Source organism: Bombina bombina, chromosome 6, assembly GCF_027579735.1.
Source record: "Bombina bombina isolate aBomBom1 chromosome 6, aBomBom1.pri, whole genome shotgun sequence".
NCBI lineage: Eukaryota > Metazoa > Chordata > Amphibia > Anura > Bombinatoridae > Bombina > Bombina bombina.
Window position 1 is genome coordinate 740,771,772 of NC_069504.1, and position 26,573 is coordinate 740,798,344.

Here is a 26,573-nt window from a genome sequence, read left to right on the forward strand (position 1 = left end):
ACGAAGATTCAAACTGAAACCGCTGCCTGAAGAACTTTTCTACCAAAAACTGCTTCAGAAGAAGAAAATACATCAAAATGGTAGAATTTAGTAAAAGTATGCAAAGAGGACCAAGTTGCTGCTTTGCAGATCTGGTCAACCGAAGCTTCATTCCTAAACGCCCAGGAAGTAGATACTGACCTAGTAGAATGAGCTGTAATTCTCTGAGGCGGAATTTTACCCGACTCAACATAGGCAAGATGAATTAAAGATTTCAACCAAGATGCCAAAGAAATGGCAGAAGCTTTCTGGCCTTTCCTAGAACCGGAAAAGATAACAAATAGACTAGAAGTCTTACGGAAAGATTTCGTAGCTTCAACATAATATTTCAAAGCTCTAACAACATCCAAAGAATGCAACGATTTCTCCTTAGAATTCTTAGGATTAGGACATAATGAAGGAACCACAATTTCTCTACTAATGTTGTTGGAATTCACAACTTTAGGTAAAAATTCAAAAGAAGTTCGCAACACCGCCTTATCCTGATGAAAAATCAGAAAAGGAGACTCACAAGAAAGAGCAGATAATTCAGAAACTCTTCTAGCAGAAGAGATGGCCAAAAGGAACAAAACTTTCCAAGAAAGTAATTTAATAAAATGACAGGTTTTATACGAACCAAAGCTTGTACAAAACAATGAATATCAGGAAGAATAGCAATCTTTCTGTGAAAAAGAACAGAAAGAGCGGAGATTTGTCCTTTCAAAGAACTTGCGGACAAACCCTTATCTAAACCATCCTGAAGAAACTGTAAAATTCTCGGTATTCTAAAAGAATGCCAAGAAAAATGATGAGAAAGACACCAAGAAATATAAGTCTTCCAGACTCTATAATATATCTCTCGAGATACAGATTTACGAGCCTGTAACATAGTATTAATCACGGAGTCAGAGAAACCTCTTTGACCAAGAATCAAGCGTTCAATCTCCATACCTTTAAATTTAAGGATTTCAGATCCTGATGGAAAAAAGGACCTTGCGACAGAAGGTCTGGTCTTAACGGAAGAGTCCATGGTTGGCAAGATGCCATCCGGACAAGATCCGCATACCAAAACCTGTGAGGCCATGCCGGAGCTATTAGCAGAACAAACGAGCATTCCCTCAGAATCTTGGAGATTACTCTTGGAAGAAGAACTAGAGGCGGAAAGATATAGGCAGGATGATACTTCCAAGGAAGTGATAATGCATCCACTGCCTCCGCCTGAGGATCCCGGGATCTGGACAGATACCTGGGAAGTTTCTTGTTTAGATGAGAGGCCATCAGATCTATCTCTGGGAGCCCCCACATTTGAACAATCTGAAGAAATACCTCTGGGTGAAGAGACCATTCGCCCGGATGCAACGTTTGGCGACTGAGATAATCCGCTTCCCAATTGTCTACACCTGGGATATGAACCGCAGAGATTAGACAGGAGCTGGATTCCGCCCAAACCAAAATTCGAGATACTTCTTTCATAGCCAGAGGACTGTGAGTCCCTCCTTGATGATTGATGTATGCCACAGTTGTGACATTGTCTGTCTGAAAACAAATGAACGATTCTCTCTTCAGAAGAGGCCAAAACTGAAGAGCTCTGAAAAATTGCACGGAGTTCCAAGATATTGATCGGTAATCTCACCTCCCTGAGATTCCCAAACTCCTTGTGCCGTCAGAGATCCCACACACGCTCCCCAACCTGTGAGACATGCATCTGTTGAAATTCAGTCCAGGTGGAAGAACCAAAGCAGCCCCCCTGAATTAAACGAAGGTGATCTGTCCACCACGTTAGAGAGTGTCGAACAATCGGTTTTAAAGATATTTAATTGATATATCTTCGTGTAATCCCTGCACCATTGGTTCAGCATACAGAGCTGAAGAGGGTCGCATGTGGAAAACGAGCAAAGGGGATCGCGTCCGATGCAGCAGTCATAAGACCTAGACTTTCCATGCATAAGGCTACGAAGGGAATGATTGAGACTGAAGGTTTCGACAAGCTGTAATCAATTTTAGACGTCTCTTGTCTGTTAAAGACAGAGTCATGGACACTGACTCTATCTGGAAACCCAGAAAGGTTACCCTTGTTTGAGGAATCAAAGAACTTTTTGGTAAATTGATCCTCCAACCATGATCTTGAAGAAACAACACAAGTCGATTCGTATGAGGACTCTGCTAAATGTAAAGGATGAGCAAGTACCAAGATATCGTCCAAATAAGGAAATACCACAATACCCTGTTCTCTGATTACAGACAGAAGGGCACGAGAATCTTTGTGAAAATTCTTGGAGCTGTAGCAAGGCCAAACGGTTAGAGCCACAAATTGGTAATGCTTGTCTAGAAAAGAGAATTCAGGAATGATAATGCATCTGGATGAATCGGAATATGCAGATATGCATCCTGTAAATCTATTGTGGACATATCATTCCTTGCTGAACAAAAGGCAATATAGTCCTTACAGTTACCATCTTGAACCGTTGGTATCCTTACATAACGACTTCAATAATTTTAGATCCAGACTGGTCTGAGGGAATCTCTCCTTCTTTGGTACAATGAAGAGATTTGATAAATACCCCATCCCCTGTTCCGGAAACTGGAACTGGCATAATTACTCCAGCCAACTCTAGATCTGAAACACAATTCAGAAATGCTTGAGCTTTCACTGGATTTACTGGGACACGGGAAAGAAAAATCTCTTTGCAGGAGGGTCTCATCTTGAAACCAATTCTGTACCCTTCTGAAACAATGTTCTGAATCAAAGATTAGTGAAACGAATTGATCCAAATTTCTTTGAAAAAACGTAACTGCCCCCTACCAGCTGAACTGGAATGAGGGCCCGTACCTTCCTGTGGAACTTAGAAGCAGGCTTTGCCTTTCTAGCAGCTTGGAGTTATTCCAGACTGGCGATGGTTCCAAACTGAAACTGCTCCTGAGGACGAAGGATCAGGCTTTTGTTCTTTGTTGAAACGAAAGGACACGAAACGATTGTTAGCCCTGTTTTACCTTTAGATCTTTTATCCTGTGGTAAAAAAGTTCCTTTCCCACCAGTAACAGTTGAAATAATAGAATCCAACTGAGAACCAAATAATTTGTTTCCCTGGAAAGAAATGGAAAGTAGAGTTGATTTAGAAGCCATTATCAGCATTCCAGGTCTTAAGCCATAAAGCTCTTCTGGCTAAGATAGCCCGAGACATAAACCTAACATCAACTCTAATAATATCAAAAATGGCAATCACAGATAAAATTATTAGCATGCTGGAGAAGAATAATAATATCATGAGAATCCGATTTGTTACTTGTTGCGTAGAGTTTCCAACCAAAAAAGTTGAAGCTGCAGCAACACTCAGCCCAATGATATAGCAGGTCTAGAAGATTACCTGAACATAGATAAGCTTTTCTTAGAAAAGATTCAATTTTTCTATCTAAAGGATCCTTAAACGAGGTACCATCTGACGTAGGAATGGTAGTACGTTTAGCAAGGGTAGAAATAGCCCCATCAACTTTAGGGATTTTGTCCCAAAATTCTAACCTGTCAGGCGGAACAGGATATAATTGCTTAAAACGTTTAGAAGGAGTAAATGAATTACCCAATTTATCCCATTCCTTGGAAATTACTGCAGAAATAGCATTAGGAACAGGAAAGACTTCTGGAATAACCGCAGGAGCTTTAAAAACCTTATCCAAACGTATAGAATTAGTATCAAGAGGACCAGAATCCTCTATTTCTAAAGCAATTAGTACTTCTTTAAGTAAAGAGCGAATAAATTCCATCTTAAATAAATATGAAGATTTATCAGCATCAATCTCTGAGACAGAATCCTCTGAACCAGAAGAGTCCAAAGAATCAGAATGATGGTGTTCATTTAAAAATTCATCTGTAGAGAGAGAAGATTTAAAAGACTTTTTACGTTTAACTAGAAGGAGAAATAAACAGGACAAAGCCTTCTTTATGGAATTCAGAAACAAAAATCTCTTATGTTATCAGGAACATTCTGCACCCTTAGATGTTGAGGGAACTGCAACAGGCAATGGTACATCACTAAAGGAAATATTATCTGCTATTAACAAGTTTGTCTATGACAATTATTACAAACAACAGCTGGAGGAATAGCTACCAAAAGTTTTACAGCAGATTACACTTAGCTTTGGTAGATCCAGCAGGCAGTGGTTTTCCTGTAGTATCCTTCCTGGCTCAGATGCAACGTGAGACATCTTGCAATATGTAGAGAAAAAAACAACATATAAAGCAAAATAGATCAAATTCTCTATAAGACAGTTTCAGGAATGGGAAAAATGCCCAAATATCAAGCCTTCTAGCAAACCAGAAGCAAATGAAAAATGAGACTGAAATAATGTGGAGACAAAAGCGACGCCCATATTTTTTTAGGCCAAATAAGAGCCCACATTATTTGGCGCCCTAAATGCCTTTTGGCGCCAAAAATGACGCCACATCTGGAACGCCGACATTTTTGGCGCAAAATACGTCAAAAAAATGACGCAACTTCGGCGACAAGTATGACGCCGGAAACGGAAAGAATTTTTGCGCCCAAAAAAAGTACCGCGCCAAGAATGACGCAATAAAATGAAGCATTTTCAGCCCCCGCGAGCCCTAAACAGCCCACAGGGAAAAAAGTCAAATTTTTGAGGTAAGAAAAATATGATAATTCAATGCATAATCCCCAAATATGAAACTGACTGTCTGAAAATAAGGAAAGTTGAACAATTCTGAGTCAAGGCAAATAAATGTTTGAATACATATATTTAGAACTTTATAATAAAGTGCCCCAACCCATAGTTAGAGTGTCACACAGAAAATAAGACTTACTTACCCCAGGACACTCATCTACATCTTTGTAGAAAGCCAAACCAGTACTGAAACGAGAATCAGTAGAGGTAATGGTAAATATAAGAGTATATCGTCGATCTGAAAAGGGAGGTAAGAGATGAATCTCTACGACCGATAACAGAGAACCTTATGAAATAGACCCCCGTAGAAGGAGATCACTGCATTCAATAGCAATACTCTCTTCACATCCCTCTGACATTCACTGCACGCTGAGAGGAAACCCGGGCTCCACTTGCTGCGGAGCGCATATCAACGTAGAATCCTAGCACAAACTTACTTCACCACCCTCCCTTGGAGGCAAGTTTGTAAAAACTGATTTGTGGGTGTGGTGAGGGGTGTATTTATAGGCATTTTAAGGTTTGGGAAACTTTGCCCCTCCTGGTAGGAATGTATATCCCATACCGTCACTAGCTCATGGACTCTTGTTAATTACATGAAAGAAATTATGTTTTTGTATCTCTATCTATATCTAGGTGTCTGAGTAAAGGCTGTCTTTCCTGCCGAAATGCGTAACACGTTATACCGCTTTGTGTCATGATATTTTAACTGCGTTTTTTTATGACGCCATTGGAATCGATTGCCTTTGAAATAAAATTACTTGTTTTAACGCCTTGACTCACTGGTTCTTTGTCTGCATATATATATTTATGTGTTAATATGCACATAATCGTTATAATTGCTGCACTGATAGTTCTGATCCCGGTCTGACGGCATCAGAACGAGGCTCCCATAGGAGCCTATGGAAGCGCACTCTTGTTAATGTGTAATACCAGCGCACATTAGCGTGCGCACAGGTGGAGCACTAATATCGCTTACATGAAAGCAATATTTAGCGCTCCACTTGTAATCTGGCCCTAAATGTAGGAGAGAATATATCATGAAGAAAGACTATCAAGTGGCGCTACAAGGAGACACAGTTTCAGTTACTTTGGGAACAGATTACCCTGCTAGCAACTTTTTGGTGCTCTACAGTTGTGAGTGTGCCTTTTAATTATATTATTCAGTGTTAGGAACATGCATTTGGATCTTTTGTGAGGATTCGAATACTCAAGTAGGCGGCGCTCAAGCAGTTCAGACCTTTTTGTAGCTGGATTGATTCTAGTGAATGATCACCATACTAAGATCTGTGCAAATCTACATCTTATTGTAGGTGATCTTTCACTAAAATCAATCCAGTTACGAAAAGATCCAAACGGCATGAGCAGCTGCCTACTTACGCATTCGGATCCTCACAAAGAGATCTGTATTTAGTGTTCTCCACAAAACATTTAGCCAGTTGGGTGGCATTATGAAGTAGCTGGGTGGGGCACTGCTATCCAAAGCACAAATTCAGTGCATAATTTAACTTTTTAAATGATCATTTGTGCGAATAAACAATGAAATGTAAAGGTTATGTAAATTAGTGTTCTCCCCAGAACCTTTTTATGGGCACACCACACGGCCAAAATTTAAGCTAATTGAATGGTTAATATTACACAGTGGGAACACCCTATTTCTTCTTTATATCCTCTAGTAATTATGTGCTGAGACCAGGCAGTATTGAAGAGGCAAAGGTGGTTTCAGGCTTTTTGGTTCTGGAATGAAATTTCTTTTGATCTGTAATTAACAGTTGGTGGCATCTCTGCATTATTATAGTGTTATTAGGAGATAGTATTCAAAGTATACACTATTACAGGAAAGGAGGTTTATACCGACATGATACAAAATATCTGTTCTCAATACAGTTTTATAAGGAATAGTGTAATTTTAATATAATAAATAAATTACTTACCAGACACAAGCTGAACACTAGAGGGAGACAAAAAAAAAAAAAAAGTGAGAACAGATGTGTAGCAGTACAAGAAACAGAAAACAGTATCCAGAGCCAGTGTAAATAATGGACACTGAGATTGTAATCATGGGCGTCCATAGAAATTTTTAAAGGTGGAGGCAGTAATATAATTAATATAATATATATATATATATATATATATATATATATATATATATATATATATATATATATATATATATATATATATATTCCAAAATGCAGCTAGTCCTAGTTTACTAGTACACAATAAATTTTGGAGTCACTAATATGCTAAACTTTAATACACTTTTAAACATATTTTGGAGTGTAATACAATTAATGTCTTTAGCCAGACTCCTAACTTTTAAACTGAAATAGGAGCATATTGTTTTATTTATTTAGTGTGCTTTTTTTTTATTTGATCTGTTGTATTATACAGTTATAAAGAAGAACATAATTACAATTAAATACAAAAGAACTAACTTAAGTTAACCTATACATATAATAAAGCATTCAACTGCCAACAGTACATTACCTAAAATATGCAAAATAAACATTCCTCTATTTGTGCTATTGGCAAAACATTTAACAAACTATTCCAGTATGTGAGTAAGACTCTGCACAGAAAGTGTTAACTCAGAGCACATCACCATCAAAGAGATACCTTTTTCTTTGCTGCTGTTAAAATGGAGGTGGGAGTAGACTTTCTGCCTTCCAGGAAGCTCATTTCCCACCACTATACTAGGAATGCTGGGAACTAGAGTCCACAACTGCTTTGGCCCAATATTGAGAACTACAAATTCCAGAATGCTATGTAACTGATAGAATACTGTGCTTCTTCCTCTAAAACAGAGCTACATCAGGCAAACGCTCCCCCCCCTTGTGGACGCCCATGATTGTAATATAAATGTTTTATTATATGTAGTACAAAAACTTTGCAATATACTTTATTATTTGTGTTCCACAATTTTCAATGTTAAGTTACAGGAAAAAAGCAGCCTTTTTTTTCCCAATTCTGAGAATTGGAAATGCACATTGCAGACATCCCAATATAACCCTTCTACAATATCTGGCCATGTCTACTCTAGAAGCAAGCCTTAGAGGCAAATATGAGTGACTGAGCCAAAAGAGAAGTAAATATTTTACAAAGGAATTCGAATTGGCACAAATGGATATTTATTTTTTTCCAATACACTCAATATAAAATAAAACCACCTTTTTTTTAAAATATAATATAATATAAAAGCAATACAAAAAAGGTTTTGAAACGTTTTTAAACAGACAGCATTTTTTTTCAATGTTAAATGTGTTTCAAAGTAATTTTGGTTTTAATTTAAAGGGACATACACTCATTTTTTCTTTGCATAAATGTTTTTAGATGATCTACTTATATAGCCCATAAAGTTTGTTTTTTTAAATGTATAGTTTTGCTTATTTTTAAATAACATTGCTCTGATTTTCAGACTACTAACCAAGCCCCAAAGTTTTATCAGAATACCGTCAGCTACCTACTCCAGCTTGCTCCTGGTCTTTTCATATGCAAAAGAAGGGGGAGGGGGGGGTCTTATTTCCCACTTGCAGTGGGCTTTCTAGCTACATTTTCAACAGAGCTAAACTGAGAGCTTCTAAGTAAGTTTTTAAACAGTTTTATACTGGATTTTTAGATCAGTATCTGGGCATATTATTCTTTATAGTAGTGTCTATTACATGCAGTTTATTAAAATGTTAAAGGAACAGTATACACTCATTTCTTTCATGTAATTAGCAAGAGTCCATGAGCTAGTGACGTATGGGATATACATTCCTACCAGGAGGGGCAAAGTTTCCCAAACCTCAAATGCCTATAAATACACCCCTCACCACACCCACAATTCAGTTTTACAAACTTTGCCTCCGATGGAGGTGGTGAAGTAAGTTTGTGCTAGATTCTACGTTGATATGCGCTCCGCAGCAAGTTGGAGCCCGGTTTTCCTCTCAGCGTGCAGTGAATGTCAGAGGGATGTGAGGAGAGTATTGCCTATTTGAATGCAGTGATCTCCTTCTACGGGGTCTATTTCATAGGTTCTCTGTTATCGGTCGTAGAGATTCATCTCTTACCTCCCTTTTCAGATCGACGATATACTCTTATATATACCATTACCTCTGCTGATTCTCGTTTCAGTACTGGTTTGGCTTTCTACAAACATGTAGATGAGTGTCCTGGGGTAAGTAAATCTTATTTTCTGTGACACTCTAAGCTATGGTTGGGCACTTTGTTTATAAAGTTCTAAATATATGTATTCAAACATTTATTTGCCTTGACTCAGAATGTTCAACTTTCCTTATTTTCAGACAGTCAGTTTCATATTTGGGATAATGCATTTGATTTAATCATTTTTTCTTACCTTCAAAAATTTGACTCTTCCCTGTGGGCTGTTAGGCTCGCGGGGGCTGAAAATGCTTCATTTTATTGCGTCATTCTTGGCGCAAAAATTCTTTTCCGTTTCCGGCGTCATACGTGTCGCCGGAAGTTGCGTCATTTTTTGACGTTATTTTGCGCCAAAAATGTCGGCGTTCCGGATGTGGCGTCATTTTTGGCGCCAAAAGCATTTAGGCGCCAAATAATGTGGGCGTCTTATTTGGCGCGAAAAAATATGGGCGTCGCTTTTGTCTCCACATTATTTAAGTCTCATTTTTCATTGCTTCTGGTTGCTAGAAGCTTGTTCTTTGGCATTTTTTCCCATTCCTGAAACTGTCATTTAAGGAATTTGATCAATTTTGCTTTATATATATATATATATATATATATGTTGTTTTTTCTCTTACATATTGCAAGATGTCTCACGTTGCATCTGAGTCAGAAGATACTACAGGAAAATCGCTGTCTAGTGCTGGATCTACCAAAGCTAAGTGTATCTGCTGTAAACTTTTTGGTAGCTATTCCTCCAGCTGTTTGTATTGATTGTCATGACAAACTTGTTAAAGCAGATAATATTTCCTTTAGTAAAGTACCATTGCCTGTTGCAGTTCCTTCAACATCTAAGGTGCAGAATGTTTCTGATAATATAAGAGATTTTGTTTCTGAATCCATAAAGAAGGCTATGTCTGTTATTTCTCTTCTAGTAAACGTAAAAAATCTTTTAAAACTTCTCTCCCTACAGATGAATTTTTAAATGAACATCATCATTCTGATTCTGAGGACTCTTCTGGTTCAGAGGATTCTGTCTCAGAGGTGATGCTGATATATCTTCATATTTATTTAAAATGGAATTTATTGTTCTTTACTTAAAGAAGTACTAATTGCTTTAGAAATAGAGGATTCTGGTCCTCTTGATACTAATTCTAACGTTTGGATAAGGTATTTAAATCTCCTGTGGTTATTCCAGAAGTTTTTCCTGTTCCTAATGCTATTTCTGCAGTAATTTCCAAAGAATGGGATAAATTGGGTAATTCATTTACTCCTTCTAAACGTTTTAAGCAATTATATCCTGTGCCGTCTGACAGATTAGAATTTTGGGACAAAATCCCTAAAGTTGATGGGGCTATTTCTACCCTTGCTAAACGTACTACTATTCCTACGTCAGATGGTACTTATCTGTGTTCAGGTAATCTTCTTAGACCTGCTATATCTTTGGCTGATGTTGCTGCAGCTTCAACTTTTTGGTTGGAAACTTTAGCGCAACAAGTAACACATGATTCTCATGATATTATTATTCTTCTACAGCATGCTAATAATTTTATCTGTGATGCCATTTTTGATATTATCAGAGTTGATGTCAGGTTTATGTCTCTAGCTATTTTAGCTAGAAGAGCTTTATGGCTTCTAAATCAACTTTACTTTCTATTTCTTTCCAGGGTAACAAATTATTTGGTTCTCAGTTGGATTCCATTATTTCAACTGTTACTGGTGGGAAAGGAACTTTTTTACCACAGGATAAAAAATCTAAGGGTAAAAACAGGGCTAATAATCGTTTTCGTTCCTTTCGTTTCAACAAAGAACAAAAGCCTGATCCTTCATCCTCAGGAGCAGTTTCAGTTTGGAAACCATCTCCAGTCTGGAATAAATCCAAGCCAGCTAGAAAGGCAAAGCCTGCTTCTAAGTCCACATGAAGGTACGGCCCTCATTCCAGCTCAGCTGGTAGGGGGCAGGTTACGTTTTTTCAAAGAAATTTGGATCAATTCTGTTCACAATCTTTGGATTCAGAACATTGTTTCAGAAGGGTACAGAATTGGTTTCAAGATGAGACCTCCTGCAAAGAGATTTTTTCTTTCCCGTGTCCCAGTAAATCCAGTAAAAGCTCAAGCATTTCTGAAATGTGTTTCAGATCTAGAGTTGACTGGAGTAATTATGCCAGTTCCAGTTCCGGAACAGGGGATGGGTTTTTATTCAAATCTCTTCATTGTACCAAAGAAGGAGAATTCCTTCAGACCAGTTCTAGATTTAAAAATATTGAATCGTTATGTAAGGATACCAACGTTCAAGATGGTAACTGTAAGGACTATCTTGCCTTTTGTTCAGCAAGGGAATTATATGTCCACAATAGATTTACAGGATGCATATCTGCATATTCCGATTCATCCAGATCATTATCAGTTCCTGAGATTCTCTTTTCTGGACAAGCATTACCAGTTTGTGGCTCTGCCGTTTGGCCTAGCTACAGCCCCAAGAATTTTTACAAAGGTTCTCGGTGCCCTTCTGTCTGTAATCAGAGAACAGGGTATTGTGGTATTTCCTTATTTGGACGATATCTTGGTACTTGCTCAGTCTTTACATTTAGCAGAATCTCATACGAATCGACTTGTGTTTCTTCAAGATCATGGTTGGAGGATCAATTTACCAAAAAGTTCTTTGATTCCTCAGACAAGGGTAACCTTTCTGGGTTTCCAGATGGATTCAGTGTCCATGACTCTGTCTTTAACAGACAAGAGACGTCTAAAATTGATTGCAGCTTGTCGAAACCTTCAGTCACAATCATTCCCTTCGGTAGCCTTATGCATGGAAATTCTAGGTCTTATGACTGCTGCATCGGACGCGATCCCCTTTGCTCGTTTTCACATGCGACCTCTTCAGCTCTGTATGCTGAATCAATGGTGCAAGGATTACACGAAGATATCTCAATTAATATCTTTAAAACCGATTGTTCGACACTCTCTAACATGGTGGACAAATCACCATCGTTTAATTCAGGGGGCTTCTTTTGTGCTTCCGACCTGGACTGTAATTTCAACAGATGCAAGTCTCACAGGTTGGGGAGCTGTGTGGGGATCTCTGACGGCACAAGGAGTTTGGGAATCTCAGGAGGTGAGATTACCGATCAATATTTTGGAACTCCGTGCAATTTTCAGAGCTCTTCAGTTTTGGCCTCTTCTGAAGAGAGAATCGTTCATTTGTTTTCAGACAGACAATGTCACAAATGTGGCATACATCAATCATCAAGGAGGAACTCACAGTCCTCTGGCTATGAAAGAAGTATCTCGAATTTTGGTTTGGGCGGAATCCAGCTCCTGTCTAATCTCTGCGGTTCATATCCCAGGTATAGACAATTGGGAGGCGGATTATCTCAGTCGCCAAACGTTGCATCCGGGCGAATGGTCTCTTCACCCAGAGGTATTTCTTCAGATTGTTCAAATGTGGGAACTTCCAGAAATAGATCTGATGGCGTCCCATCTAAACAAGAAACTTCCCAGGTATCTGTCCAGATCCCGGGATCCTCAGGCGGAGGCAGTGGATGCATTATCACTTCCATGGAAGTATCATCCTGCCTATATCTTTCCGCCTCTAGTTCTTCTTCCAAGAGTAATCTCCAAGATTCTGAAGGAATGCTCGTTTGTTCTGCTGGTAGCTCCGGCATGGCCTCACAGGTTTTGGTATGCGGATCTTGTCCGGATGGCCTCTTGCCAACCGTGGACTCTTCCGTTAAGACCAGACCTTCTGTCACAAGGTCCTTTTTTCCATCAGGATCTGAAATCCTTAAATTTAAAGGTATGGAGATTGAACGCTTGATTCTTGGTCAAAGAGGTTTCTCTGACTCTGTGATTAATACTATGTTACAGGCTCGTAAATCTGTATCTCGAGAGATATATTATAGAGTCTGGAAGACTTATATTTCTTGGTGTCTTTCTCATCATTTTTTCTTGGCATTCTTTTAGAATACCAAGAATTTTACAGTTTCTTCAGGATGGTTTAGATAAGGGTTTGTCCGCAAGTTCTTTGAAAGGACAAATCTCTGCTCTTTCTGTTCTTTTTCACAGAAAGATTGCTATTCTTCCTGATATTCATTGTTTTGTACAAGCTTTGGTTCGTATAAAAACCTGTCATTAAGTCAATTTCTCCTCCTTGGAGTTTGAATTTGGTTCTGGGAGCTCTTCAAGCTCCTCCGTTTGAACCTATGCATTCATTGGACATTAAATTACTTTCTTGGAAAGTTTTGTTCCTTTTGGCCATCTCTTCTGCCAGAAGAGTTTCTGAATTATCTGCTCTTTCTTGTGAGTCTCCTTTTCTGATTTTTCATCAGGATAAGGCGGTGTTGCGAACTTCTTTTGAATTTTTACCTAAAGTTGTGAATTCCAACAACATTAGTAGAGAAATTGTGGTTCCTTCATTATGTCCTAATCCTAAGAATTCTAAGGAGAAATCGTTGCATTCTTTGGATGTTGTTAGAGCTTTGAAATATTATGTTGAAGCTACGAAATCTTTCCGTAAGACTTCTAGTCTATTTGTTATCTTTTCCGGTTCTAGAAAAGGCCAGAAAGCTTCTGCCATTTCTTTGGCATCTTGGTTGAAATCTTTAATTCATCTTGCCTATGTTGAGTCGGGTAAAACTCGCCTCAGAGAATTACAGCTCATTCTACTAGGTCAGTTTCTACTTCCTGGGCGTTTAGGAATGAAGCTTCGGGTTGACCAGATTTGCAAAGCAGCAACTTGGTCCTCTTTGCATACTTTTACTAAATTCTACCATTTTGATGTATTTTCTTCTTCTGAAGCAGTTTTTGGTAGAAAAGTACTTCAGGCAGCGGTTTCAGTTTGAATCTTCTGCTTATGTTTTTCGTTAAACTTTATTTTGGGTGTGGATTATTTTCAGCAGGAATTGGCTGTCTTTATTTTATCCCTCCCTCTCTAGTGACTCTTGTGTGGAAAGATCCACATCTTGGGTAGTCATTATCCCATACGTCACTAGCTCATGGACTCTTGCTAATTACATGAAAGAAAACAATTTATGTAAGAACTTACCTGATAAATTCATTTCTTTCATATTAGCAAGAGTCCATGAGGCCCGCCCTTTTTTTGTGGTGGTTATGATTTTGTATAAAGCACAATTATTCCAATTCCTTATTTTATATGCTTTCGCACTTTTTTATCACCCCACTTCTTGGCTATTCGTTTAAACTGAATTGTGGGTGTGGTGAGGGGTGTATTTATAGGCATTTTGAGGTTTGGGAAACTTTGCCCCTCCTGGTAGGAATGTATATCCCATACGTCACTAGCTCATGGACTCTTGCTAATATGAAAGAAATGAATTTATCAGGTAAGTTCTTACATAAATTATGTTTTTCATATAACATTAAGTTTTAGATTATGTGTAGCACATTGCAAAATAATTTAAATCCTTTTGTTTTTTTTTTCCTTTTAGCTCAGTTATTCAGGTAGAAAACTTTATCCAAACAGCTTGGGACCGGAAAAGGTTTGGATTTTGGAATATTTGCAACTGTAAAATGGGACAGTTTGGAGAGGTGATGGGACTAAGTGTAAACATCTTATGTCATTTAGGCAATATTTACATGTCATAATACAGCTTATACATGTAACCTAAAGGTAGTTTTATATCATTTTAATACATAGTACCCTCAGAAAAATAGAACAGTTCTGTAATCAGAAAGGTATTCGTTAGTATAGCCGCATAGGATAAATAAAGTGTTAGAGCTTTTTATTATTGCATTGTTCCTTGCATTTAACTGTGGTGAACATATCTAGTGAGCCAATATGAAAAGACTGCAGTACACGGCTGCTCCTAAGCCTACCTAGGTATGATTTCCCACAAGATATGAAAGTAAAGTTCATCATAGACGTAAAATTAAAAGTCTTAATATTTTATGCTCAAACTCATGGCAGTTTAATTTTGACTTTCATGCCCCTTTAAGATAAAACTGTTTATTTTAAGTTTTAAACCAACAGAAAGAACATGGCAGGGGTGTCAAACGTACAGCACATGGGGCCTATGTATCTGGCCTGTGGCAAAAATGGCAGCGGTTAGGCCAGAACAGTAAACTCACCTCCCTCCCTCCTTCAGCTGCCTTTAAGGCATTATGTAAAGTCCTTTGTGACAGTTTTTTTTTTCTTGTTTGTAGATCAGTGTATATATAAATGTATACATGCGGCCTCCATTCCTACATCAATAGATAATTTAACCCTCCATAAGAAATAAGTTTGACACCCCTGGTCTAGGGAATAGATGCTCACTTACTGATAAGGAAAACTTAGTTTTTCTGGTACACAGTGACACCATACAGATTTTTTATATACATATATACACACATATACACACATATACACACATACATACTGCAGCCCCCCTCTACAATGAATCATTGTCAAACACCTATGTTTTCTGCAGCCTTGTTCTGTTTCTAACATATTTTCAGTTATATATTTCAGCCAAGTTGCATACACCCTGCATTGTTTCCAGTCTACTGATCAGAGCTGTAACTTTTCCATTCACCATCCTGTACCCTGACCCACAGCTCAGAGGCCAGGTGTATTCATATCTTACCACTGCACTGAGGGTCTGTTTCCAGACTGGTATATCTTCAGATTGTGACATTATTAAATAGTTCTATGCAAGCAATAGTGCAATAATAAAATGTTATGTCCCTTTAACCAGCTTACTGCAGTGACCACAGTGATAATAGACTCCATCACTTTTCTTGTTACATTAAAAAACATTAAAGCAAGTTCTGTCATCACTCCTCTGTGAGAGAGTTTTCTTACCGTTATACTGTTTCACCTTACAAAGGTAAATAGGAAGACGATGATGAAGAGGAGAATAGGGACCAGGATGTAGATCCAGATGAGCCCTGCAGGGGTGAACATCAGACAAAATCAATAACTACAAAATATATTAAAGCATTTAAGAAGACCCCTGCCTTTAGCCACCAATCAGCAAGCGCTACCCAGGTGCTGAACCAAAAATGGGCCGGCTCCTAAGCTTAAATTCCTGCCTTTCAAATAAAGATACCAAGAGAACAAATAAAATTGATAAGAGTATAGAGTTCAAGTATAGAGCACAAAGGGACATTGTAAATTGTTTAAAACTTTGTATTTAAAGGGACAGTCTAGTCAAAATTAAACTTTCATGATTCAGATAGGGCAGACATCCTCAAACTTGGCCCTCCAGAGGTTTTGGAGCTTCATTTCCCATGATGCTCAGCCAGCATATCAGTTGGCTGAGCATCACGGGAAATGTAGCTCCAAATCCTTTGGAGGGCCAAGTTTGAGGATGTCTGGGATAGTACATACAATTTTTAAACAACTTCCCCATTTACTTATCAAATTTGCTTTGTACTCATATTTGCTGAAAGCTAAACCTAGGTAGTCTCAAACTTATCTAAACCGTTAAAAGCCGCCACTTATCTTAGTGCCTTTTGACAGGTTTTTCACAGTTACAGTAACAGAATTTGTATTGTTTAAAAAAAGATAGATAATCCCTTTATTACCTATTCCCGATTATTGCATAACCAACACGGCTATATTAATATATTTTAGTTTCCTACACTTTAAGGATTCATGTACTCAGCTTAGCCAATTTCTTTGGTAGGATCTAAAAAAAGATTTGAACTTATGTTAAAGAGAGGTTATTGACAAGGGTGGGCACTTGGAGGCCCACCAGCATTTTGATGCCAGCAACTGTAGTGGGGAGGCCCAGGTGTGATTGCGTATGAGTGGATCTGGGGAAGCCACGGGCAAAGCGTGGTGGGAAAAGCAATTATACTGTGGGGGCTAGTGCCCTCCTAGTGAGAACACTGGGCAAAGAGGATGTCTTCACAGACTTTCAAAATCTGTTAAAGTACTGAAACCAGGTATTTCCCTATTTACACAGAGTGAAACATTTTTACATTACTACCAGAGTTTGAATCATGAAAGTTTAATTTTGACTTTAGACAGATTTTTTTTTTTTGAAAACACCTTTCCGTATTTAATTTCATTATCAAATTGTGTGCAGTCCTTTTATGTGCGCACTTTGGAGGCATGAGCTCCTAATGGGCATGTGCAAGAGTTCACAGTATATATGTATACAGGAGGCTGTGGCTGATGGCTGTCACATGATACAGGGAAATGAAAAGAAACATTTGTCTGAATTTAAAATGAGCAGTAGATTTTTTTTATGTTTTTTTATTTTTTTCTAAGTCCATTTTATTACATTGTCTATTATACATAAGTTGATTGTTATTCTACTATATTTAATAAGACTAAAACCCTTTCACTTAGTTTCAATGGGGCAACATAATGTCTGCCATTATATTTGCAATGAGGGGGGGCAAGGGCAGACAATTCGGCCCTTGTCCAAGGGCCCCGCATCTTAGAGGGCCCACCTCCTCTGCAGACAGTTGGATCATGCAGCACCAGCTATTTTTTATTTTAGGCAACGGGAAGCAGGTGCAGCTCCACTTACATGACATATTGAGTGCAGTGCGCAGAAGTTGCTGAAAATTAAATCAGAGGCGGCAGCAGGCGGGATAGCGCGCGTGGTGAGGGAGAAACTAATTGTGAAGAAAATTAAAGAGCGTGAGAAGAGGTAAGGTTCCTTATCCATGAGCACAGTAGCTACCCTGTCGCCTCTGTAGAGAGAAGGGAAGTAGGGCAGCCATCCCCGCTGTAGGAACTGTGCTGCCTCACTGTCAAATCATTATCTGTCATTGCTTATGTGTGCTGAGCTGACCTTTCCCCCCACCTCCACAGATCAAAGTTTATCTTGTTCAGGGCAAAGGTTAGCTCAAGCTTCCTGCTTTGATAGCATCAGTATGTGCTGTAAATCATCTGCTCAGAGGTGAGTGAGGAACTTGCAACTAGTTTGTTGCTTGGCTGCAAAGGTGGGAAGCTTATATAGTGAGATTGTTACCTACAGCTTGTGGCTTGTTTGGTTTTAGGATAAGTATATAACTAACAGCTAATATTGTGTGTGACTGTGTATATGGGTTTTAATAAAACAAACATAGAAATGCATTGTATGTAATAAATTATATTTTCTAATGGTTTTATTGCTCTGAAAGACATTTACTGGGATAAACTAAAGATACCTGTGATAGATGTAGATCTCCTAATAAGTAAGAAATGCCGTCAGAAATGCTGCCTGGTGAGTGAGATGGGGAGATGTTGCGGTGAATATGGCTCCCATAAGTGTTGCCAGTGGTAACATTGTGCCCCCTGCTTTGTTGTCTCAGGTAAGGGTTTATCACACCACCTTAAGGGCTTTTCTTTGCTATTTGGTGTTTTAATGGAAACTTGTTATTTTCATTATTATCTAAAAGTTGTATATCCTCGGCTACCAGAAAGGGCTATAACCTTTCTGGTAACCAAAGGCATTAACTTATTTTAAGCTTTAGCAAGACACTGGTGTGTGTGTGCGCGCGCGCGTATGCTTTAGTTTAATTTGAACTTCAATCAAATCCAAATGCCTTGCCTGACTCATACTAATCAGTTATATGGATGGTAATTAAAAAAGCTTAAAGGGACAGTCAAGTCCAAAATAAAACAAAAAACACACCAACCTTTCATGATTCAGATAGGGCATGTAATTTTAAACAACTTTCCAATTTACTTTTATCAACAATTTTGCTTTGTTCTCTTGGTATTCTAGTTGAAAGCAAACCTAGGAAGGCTCATATGATAATTTTTAAGCCCTTGAAGGCCGCCTTTTATTTGCTTTTCACAGCAGGGGAGAGCTAGCTCATGTAGGCCATATAGATAACATTGTGATCACGCTAGTGGCAGACACTGCACTAATTGGCTAAAATAAATGTCAATTGATAACAAAGTCATGTGATTAGGGGCGGTCAGAAGATGCTTAGATACAAGTTGGTCACAGAAGTAAAAACATAATTTATGCTTACCTGATAAATTTATTTCTCTTGTAGTGTATCCAGTCCACGGATCATCCATTACTTATGGGATATTAACTCCTCCCCAACAGGAAGTGCAAGAGGATTCACCCAGCAGAGCTGCTATATAGCTCCTCCCCTAACTGCCATTACCAGTCATTCGACCGAAAACATGCAGAGAAAGGAAAACCATAGGGTGCAGTGGTGACTGTAGTTTAATGGAAAAATTACCTGCCTTAAAGTGACAGGGCGGGCCGTGGACTGGATACACTACAAGAGAAATAAATTTATCAGGTAAGCATAAATTATGTTTTCTCTTGTTAAGTGTATCCAGTCCACGGATCATCCATTACTTATGGGATACCAATACCAAAGCTAAAGTACACGGATGACGGGAGGGACAGGCAGGCTCTTTATACGGAAGGAACCACTGCCTGAAGAACCTTTCTCCCAAAAACAGCCTCCGAAGAAGCAAAAGTGTCAAATTTGTAAAATTTGGAAAAAGTATGAAGAGAAGACCAAGTTGCAGCCTTGCAAATCTGTTCAACAGAAGCCTCATTCTTAAAGGCCCAAGTGGAAGCCACAGCTCTAGTAGAATGTGCTGTAATTCTTTCAGGAGGCTGCTGTCCAGCAGTCTCATAGGCTAACCGTATTATGCTACGAAGCCAAAAGGAGAGAGAGGTAGCCGAAGCTTTTTGACCTCTCCTCTGACCAGAATAAACGACAAACAGGGAAGACGTTTGTCGAAAATCCTTAGTTGCCTGTAGATAAAATTTCAGGGCACGGACTACATCTAGATTGTGTAGCAGACGTTCCTTTTTCGAAGAAGGATTAGGACACAAAGATGGAACCACAATCTCTTGATTGATATTCCTGTTAGTGACCACCTTAGGTAGGAACCCAGGTTTAGTACGCAGAACTACCTTGTCTGAATGAAAAATCAGATAAGGAGAATCACAATGTAAGGCAGATAACTCAGACTCTTCGAGCCGAGGAAATCGCCATTAAAAACAGAACTTTCCAAGATAACAACTTGATATCAATGGAATGAAGGGGTTCAAACGGAACCCCCTGTAAAACATTAAGAACTAAGTTCAAACTCCATGGTGGAGCAACAGTTTTAAACACAGGCTTGATCCTAGCTAAAGCCTGACAAAAAGCTTGAACGTCCGGAACTTCTGACAGACGTTTGTGTAAAAGAATGGACAGAGCTGAAATCTGTCCCTTTAAGGAACTAGCGGATAAACCCTTTTCTAAACCTTCTTGTAGAAAAGACAATATCCTCGGAATCCTAACCTTACTCCATGAGTAACTCTTGGATTCGCACCAATATAAGTATTTGCGCCATATCTTATGGTAAATCTTTCTGGTAACAGGCTTCCTAGCCTGTATTAAGGTATCAATAACTGACTCAGAAAAACCACGTTTTGATAAAATCAAGCGTTCAATTTCCAAGCAGTCAGCTTCAGAGAAATTAGATTTTGATGTTTGAAGGGACCCTGGATCAGAAGGTCCTGTTTCAGAGGTAGCGACCAAGGTGGACAGGATGACATGTCCACTAGATCTGCATACCAAGTCCTGCGTGGCCTTGCAGGCGCTATTAGAATCACTGATGCTCTCTCCTGTTTGATTCTGGCAATCAATCGAGGAAGCATCGGGAAGGGTGGAAACACATAAGCCATCCCGAAGGTCCAAGGTGCTGTCAAAGCATCTATCAGAACCGCTCCCGGATCCCTGGATCTGGACCCGTAACGAGGAAGCTTGGCGTTCTGTCGAGACGCCATGAGATCTATCTCTGGTTTGCCCCAACGTCGAAGTATTTGGGCAAAGACCTCCGGATGAAGTTCCCACTCCCCCGGATGAAAAGTCTGACGACTTAAGAAATCCGCCTCCCAGTTCTCCACTCCCGGGATGTGGATTGCTGACAGGTGGCAAGAGTGAGACTCTGCCCAGCGAATTATCTTTGATACTTCCATCATTGCTAGGGAGCTTCTTGTCCCTCCCTGATGGTTGATGTAAGCTACAGTCGTGATGTTGTCCGACTGAAACCTGATGAACCCCCGAGTTGTTAACTGGGGCCAAGCCAGAAGGGCATTGAGAACTGCTCTCAATTCCATAATGTTTATTGGTAGGAGACTCTCCTCCTGATTCCATTGTCCCTGAGCCTTCAGAGAATTCCAGACAGCGCCCCAACCTAGTAGGCTGGCGTCTGTTGTTACAATTGTCCAGTCCGGCCTGCTGAATGGCATCCCCCTGGACAGATGTGGCCGAGAAAGCCACCATAGAAGAGAATTTCTGGTCTCTTGATCCAGATTCAGAGTAGGGGACAAGTCTGAGTAATCCCCATTCCACTGACTTAGCATGCACAATTGCAGCGGTCTGAGATGTAGGCGTGCAAAGGGTACTATGTCCATTGCTGCTACCATTAAGCCGATCACCTCCATGCATTGAGATACTGACGGGTGTTGAATGGAATGAAGGACACGGCATGCATTTTGAAGCTTTGTTAACCTGTCTTCTGTCAGGTAAATCTTCATTTCTACAGAATCTATAAGAGTCCCCAAGAAGGGAATCTCTTTGTGAGTGGAAAGAGAGAACTCTTCTTTTCGTTCACCTTCCATCCATGCGACCTTAGAATGCCAGTACTAACTCTGTATGAGACTTGGCAGTTTGAAAGCTTGAAGCTTGTATCAGAATGTCGTCTAGGTACGGAGCTACCGCAATTCCTCGCGGTCTTAGTACCGCCAGAAGAGCACCAGAACTTTGTGAAGATTCTCGGAGCCGTAGCCAATCCGAATGGAAGAGCTACAAAACTGGTTACTGCCTGTCTAGAAAGGCAAACCTTAGATACCGGTAATGATCTTTGTGAATCGGTATGTGAAGGTAAGCATCCTTTAAATCCACTGTGGTCATGTACTGACCCTTTTGGATCATGGGGTAAAATTGTCCGAATAGTTTCCATTTTGAACGATGGAACTCTTAGGAATTTGTTTAGGATCTTTAAATCCAAGATTGGCCTGAAAGTTCCTCTATTTTTGGGAACCACAAACAGATTTGAGTAAAACCTGTGTCCTTGTTCCGACCGCGGAACCGGATGGATCACTCCCATTAATAAAAGATCTTGTACGCAGCGTAGAAACTCCTCTTTCTTTATTTGGTTTTGTTGACAACCTTGACAGATGAAATCTCCCTCTTGGGGGAGTGAATTTGAAGTCTAGAAGGTCTCCCTGAGATATGATTCTCTAACGCACAGGGATCCTGGACATCTCTTGCCAAGCCTGGGCGAAGAGAGAAAGTCTGCCCCCCCACTAGATCCGTTCCCGGATCGGGGCCCTCGATTCATGCTGTCTTAGGGGCAGCAGCAGGTTTCCTGGCCTGCTTGCCCTTGTTCCAGACTGGTTAGGTCTCCAGCATTGTCTGTAGCGAGCAACAGCTCCTTCCTGTTTTGGTGCAGAGGAAGTTGATGCAGCTCCCTGCTTTGAAATTACAAAAGGAACGAAAATTAGACTGTCTAGCCTTAAGTTTGCTCTGTCTTGAGGCAGGGCATGGCTTTACCTCCTGTAATGTCAGCGATAATTTCTTTCAACCCGGGCCCGAATAAGGTCTGCCCCTTTGACAGGTATATTAAGCATATTTAGATTTAGAAGTAACGTCAGCTGACCAGGATTTTAGCCACAGTGCTCTGCGTGCCTGAATGGCGAATCCGGAATTCTTAGCCGTAAGTTTAGTTAAATGTACTACGGCCTCTGAAATAAATGAGTTAGCTAACTTAAGGGCTTTAAGCTTGTGTGTAATCTCATCTAATGGAGCTGATTCAAGTGTCTCTTCCAGAGACTCAAACCAAAATGCTGCTGCAGCCGTTTGACAGGCGCAATGCATGCAAGAGGTTGCAATATAAAACCCTTGTTGAACAAACATTTTCTTAAGGTAACCCTCTAACTTTTTATCCATTGGATCTGAAAAGGCACAGCTATCCTCCACCGGGATAGTGTACGCTTAGCTAAAGTAGAAACTGCTCCCTCCACCTTAGGGACCCGTTTGCCATAAGTCCCGTGTGGTGGCGTCTATTGGAAACTTCTTTCTAAATATCGGAGGGGGTGAGAACGGCACACCGGGTCTATCCCCACTCCTTAGTAACAATTTCAGTAAGTCTCTTAGGTATAGGAAAAAACGTCAGGTATCGCCGGTATCCGCAAAATATTTATCCAACCTACACATTTTCTCTGGTATTGCACCTGTGTTACAATCATTCAGAGCCGCTAACACCTCCCCTAGTAATACACGGAGGTTTTCCAGCTTAAATTTAAAATTTGAAATATCTGAATCCAGTTTGTTTGGATCAGAACCGTCACCCGCAGAATGAAGCTCTCCGTCCTCATGGTTCTGCAAATTGTGACGCAGTGTCTGACATGGCCCTAATATTATCAGCGCACTCTGTGCTCACCCCAGAGTGATCACGCTTACCTCTTAGTTCTGGTTAATTTAGCCAAAACTTCCAGTCATAACAGTAGCCCATATCCTGTAATGTGATTTGTAATGGCCGCCCAGATGTAACTCGGCCGATACATATCACGCACCTCCCGAGCGGGAGATGCAGGTACTGACACGTGAGCGAGTTAGTCGGCATAACTCTCCCCTCGTTGTTTGGTGAAAATATGTTCAATTTGTACAGATTGACTTTTATTTAAAGTAGCATCAAACAGTTAGTTACATAAATTTCTATTGGGCTCCACTTTGGCTTTAGCACATATAGCACAGATATCTTCCTCTGAATCAGACATGTTTAACACACTAGCAAATTAAACTAGCAACTTGGAAATACTTCTTCAAGTAATTTTACTATAATATGAAAAACGTACTGTGCCTTATAAGAAGCACAGAAAAAGTTATGACAGTTGAAAATTAATAAACTGAAAAGTTATAGCATCAAATCTTTGTAAAAAACACAATTTAGCAAAGGATTGCTCCCATTAGCAAAGGATAACTAACCCTGATAGCAGAAAAAAAATACAGAAATATAACGTTTTTTTTTATCACAGTCAACTACAATCTCACAGCTCTGCTGTGAGTGATTACCTCCCTCAAAACAAGTTTTGAAGACCCCTGAGTTCTGTAGAGATGAACCGGATCATGCAGGGAAGACAATAAACTTCTGACTGAATTTTTTGATGCGTAGCAAAAGCGCCAAAAAAGGCCCCTCCCCCTCACACATAACAGTGAGAGAGATCAGTAAACTGTCATAAATTAAATAAAACGACTGCCAAGTGGAAAAAAATAGTGCCCAAAACATTTTTTCACCCAGTACCTCCTGAAAATTAAACGATTTTACATTGCCAGCAAAAAACGTTTAACATTAATAAATTGAGTGTTATTAAAAAAGCCTGTTGCTAGTCCCTGCAAATTAGGCTAAAGTTTTATGCATACAGTATAATTCCAGTGAAGTGCCATTCCCCAGAATACTGAAGTGTAAAATATACATACATGACAGCCTGATACCAGTTGCTGCTACTGCATTTAAGGCTGAGTTTACATTATATCGGTATGGCAGAATTTTCTCATTCAATTCCATTGTCAGAAAATAATAAGCTGCTACATACCTCCTTTTGCAGATTAATCTGCCCGCTGTCCCCTGATCTGAAGTTTACCTCTCCTCAGATGGCCGAGAAACAGCAATATGATCTTAACTACTCCGGCTAAAATCATAGAAAAACTCAGGTAGATTCTTCTTCAAATTCTACCAGAGAAGGAATAACACACTCCGGTGCTAGTATAAAATAACAAACTTTTGATTGAAGGTAAGAAACTAAGTATAATCACCACAGTCCTCTCACACATCCTATCTATTCGTTGGGTGCAAGAGAATGACTGGTAATGGCAGTTAGGGGAGGAGCTATATAGCAGCTCTGCTGGGTGAATCCTCTTGCACTTCCTGTTGGGGAGGAGTTAATATCCATAAGTAATGGATGATCCGTGGACTGGGATACACTTAACAAGAGAAAAGTGTATTATTATAACAGTGTTGACTGTCCCTTTAAGTCAACCTTTACCTGCTTTGCAGAAATAAATGCATGGTCATTGCCCCCAAGAGCAATATAAATGGAGGAAGGTGGGTATTAAGCAGGCCCTCATCCATTTAGCAGTGATCACACTATTAAAAAAAAAAAATAAGCATTCCATCTGCTCTGTTCCAACCCTGCTCTTTTGAAAATGCCCTGACCTGTCTAGGGCAATATCTTTCAACATGATCCACACAAGGGCTTCCTCAATATAAAAATAAAAAAAAAACTTTTCAGTGTTTTTGAGCATTGCCAGTGGCTTCTTGCTGGCTTCAGTACAGTATGGTCTCATGTTATTAGGTACCAGTAACCAGCCAAGCCACTATATTAACAAGTGAAGCAATAGCAAATGACTTAATATATTGGTGTTACTGGTACATAATAACATGAGACCATATTGTACAGTCAGCAAGAAGCCATTGGCAATGCTCAAGAAACACGGTGAAATTTTTTATATTGGAGGAAGCTCTTGTGTGGATCATGTTGAAAGATATTGCCCTAGATAGGTCAGGGCATTTTCAAAAGAGCAGTGTTTGAACAGAGCGGATGGAATGCTTTTTTAGTGTGATCACTGCTAAACGGACGAGGGCCTGCTTAAAGGGACACTATACCCAACATTCTTTCATGATTTAAGGTAGAGAATATCATTTTAAACAACATTCCAATTTACTTCTATTACCTAATTTGCTTTATTCTTTAGATATACTTTAATGAAGAAATAGCAATGCACACAGTGAACCAATCACAGCAGGCATCTATGTGCAGCTACCAATCAGCAGCTACTAAGCATATCTAGATATGCTTTTCAGCAAAAGGAATATCAAGGAGAATGAAGCAACATAGATAATAGAAGTAAATAGAAAGTTGTTTATAATTGTATGCTTTAAATCATGAAAGAAAAAATTTGGGGTTTCATGTCCCTTTAATACCCACCTTCCTCTGTAAAATGCATGGTCATTGCCCCCAAGAGCAATATAAATAAACAGGTTGACTTAAGCTCTTATAAATATTACTGGTTAGTACGAGTCATTTGATTGAAGTTCAAATTAATAGATAAGTCAGTGTAAAGTAATAAAGTACTTGCAGTCTGCTTGCTTGAACCTCTATCATCTGTATATAAGGATCTGGGGGGAGGGGGCTGTGTGTGGTGTGACAAAGGGGGTCTGTATATAAGATTTGTGGAGGATGGCTGTGTGTGTGTGTCACAGAGGGAACCTCTATAATATATATCTGTATATAAGGAACTGGGGAGGAGGCTGTGTATGTGAGAGAGAACATTGATTGTCATTGGTTTACCCGATGTGTTCAGTTAGAAAACAGTATTGCATTGCTGCTGCTTCAACAAATAACAAGAGAATGAAGCAAATTTGAAAATGGAAGTAAACTGGAATTTGTTTAAAATTGTATGTTCTACCTAAATCATGAAATAACTTTTTGTGTGTTTCATGTTCTTTAAAGTGTCAGTAAACCTTAAAAATAATGTTATATAATTCTGCACATAGTGCAGAATATATAACATATTTTTAAGGTTTACTGTCCCCTTTAAATTTGACTTTACTCTCCCTTTTTAAAATTGATTTCTCTAAACCTGCCCTGGTTTCAGTTGAATGGGGATAGTTTTATCATTAGTATAGACACCTACTTATAGGATCATGCATCTCTTATTTAAAGGAAATATACAAATGAATGATTTTACCTATTTAGCTGCAGTAACAAGTGATTTTACCCCCCTTGGCTGCCCCTCATTACTTTCTGCTCCACACTGTAGTGCATATAGCCATGGTGATTTTTTTGGCATACG

General features: G+C 39.3%; 2 protein-coding genes across 2 annotated transcripts in view; both read right to left on the bottom strand.

Annotated features, from left to right (window-relative positions):
* LOC128663585 (tumor necrosis factor receptor superfamily member 10A) overlaps window positions 1–26,573 on the bottom strand; it is a 340,293-nt gene that overhangs the window by 260,838 nt on the left and 52,882 nt on the right. The gene's annotated exons all lie outside the window — the stretch shown is intronic.
* LOC128663586 (uncharacterized) overlaps window positions 1–26,573 on the bottom strand; it is a 53,875-nt gene that overhangs the window by 26,345 nt on the left and 957 nt on the right. The window contains exons 3-4 of the mRNA XM_053717982.1: window positions 15,610–15,695; window positions 6,624–6,640 (exon numbers count right to left, since the gene is read on the bottom strand). Coding sequence (XP_053573957.1) covers window positions 6,624–6,640; window positions 15,610–15,695 — 103 coding nt within the window. The remainder of the gene's footprint in view (window positions 1–6,623; window positions 6,641–15,609; window positions 15,696–26,573) is intronic.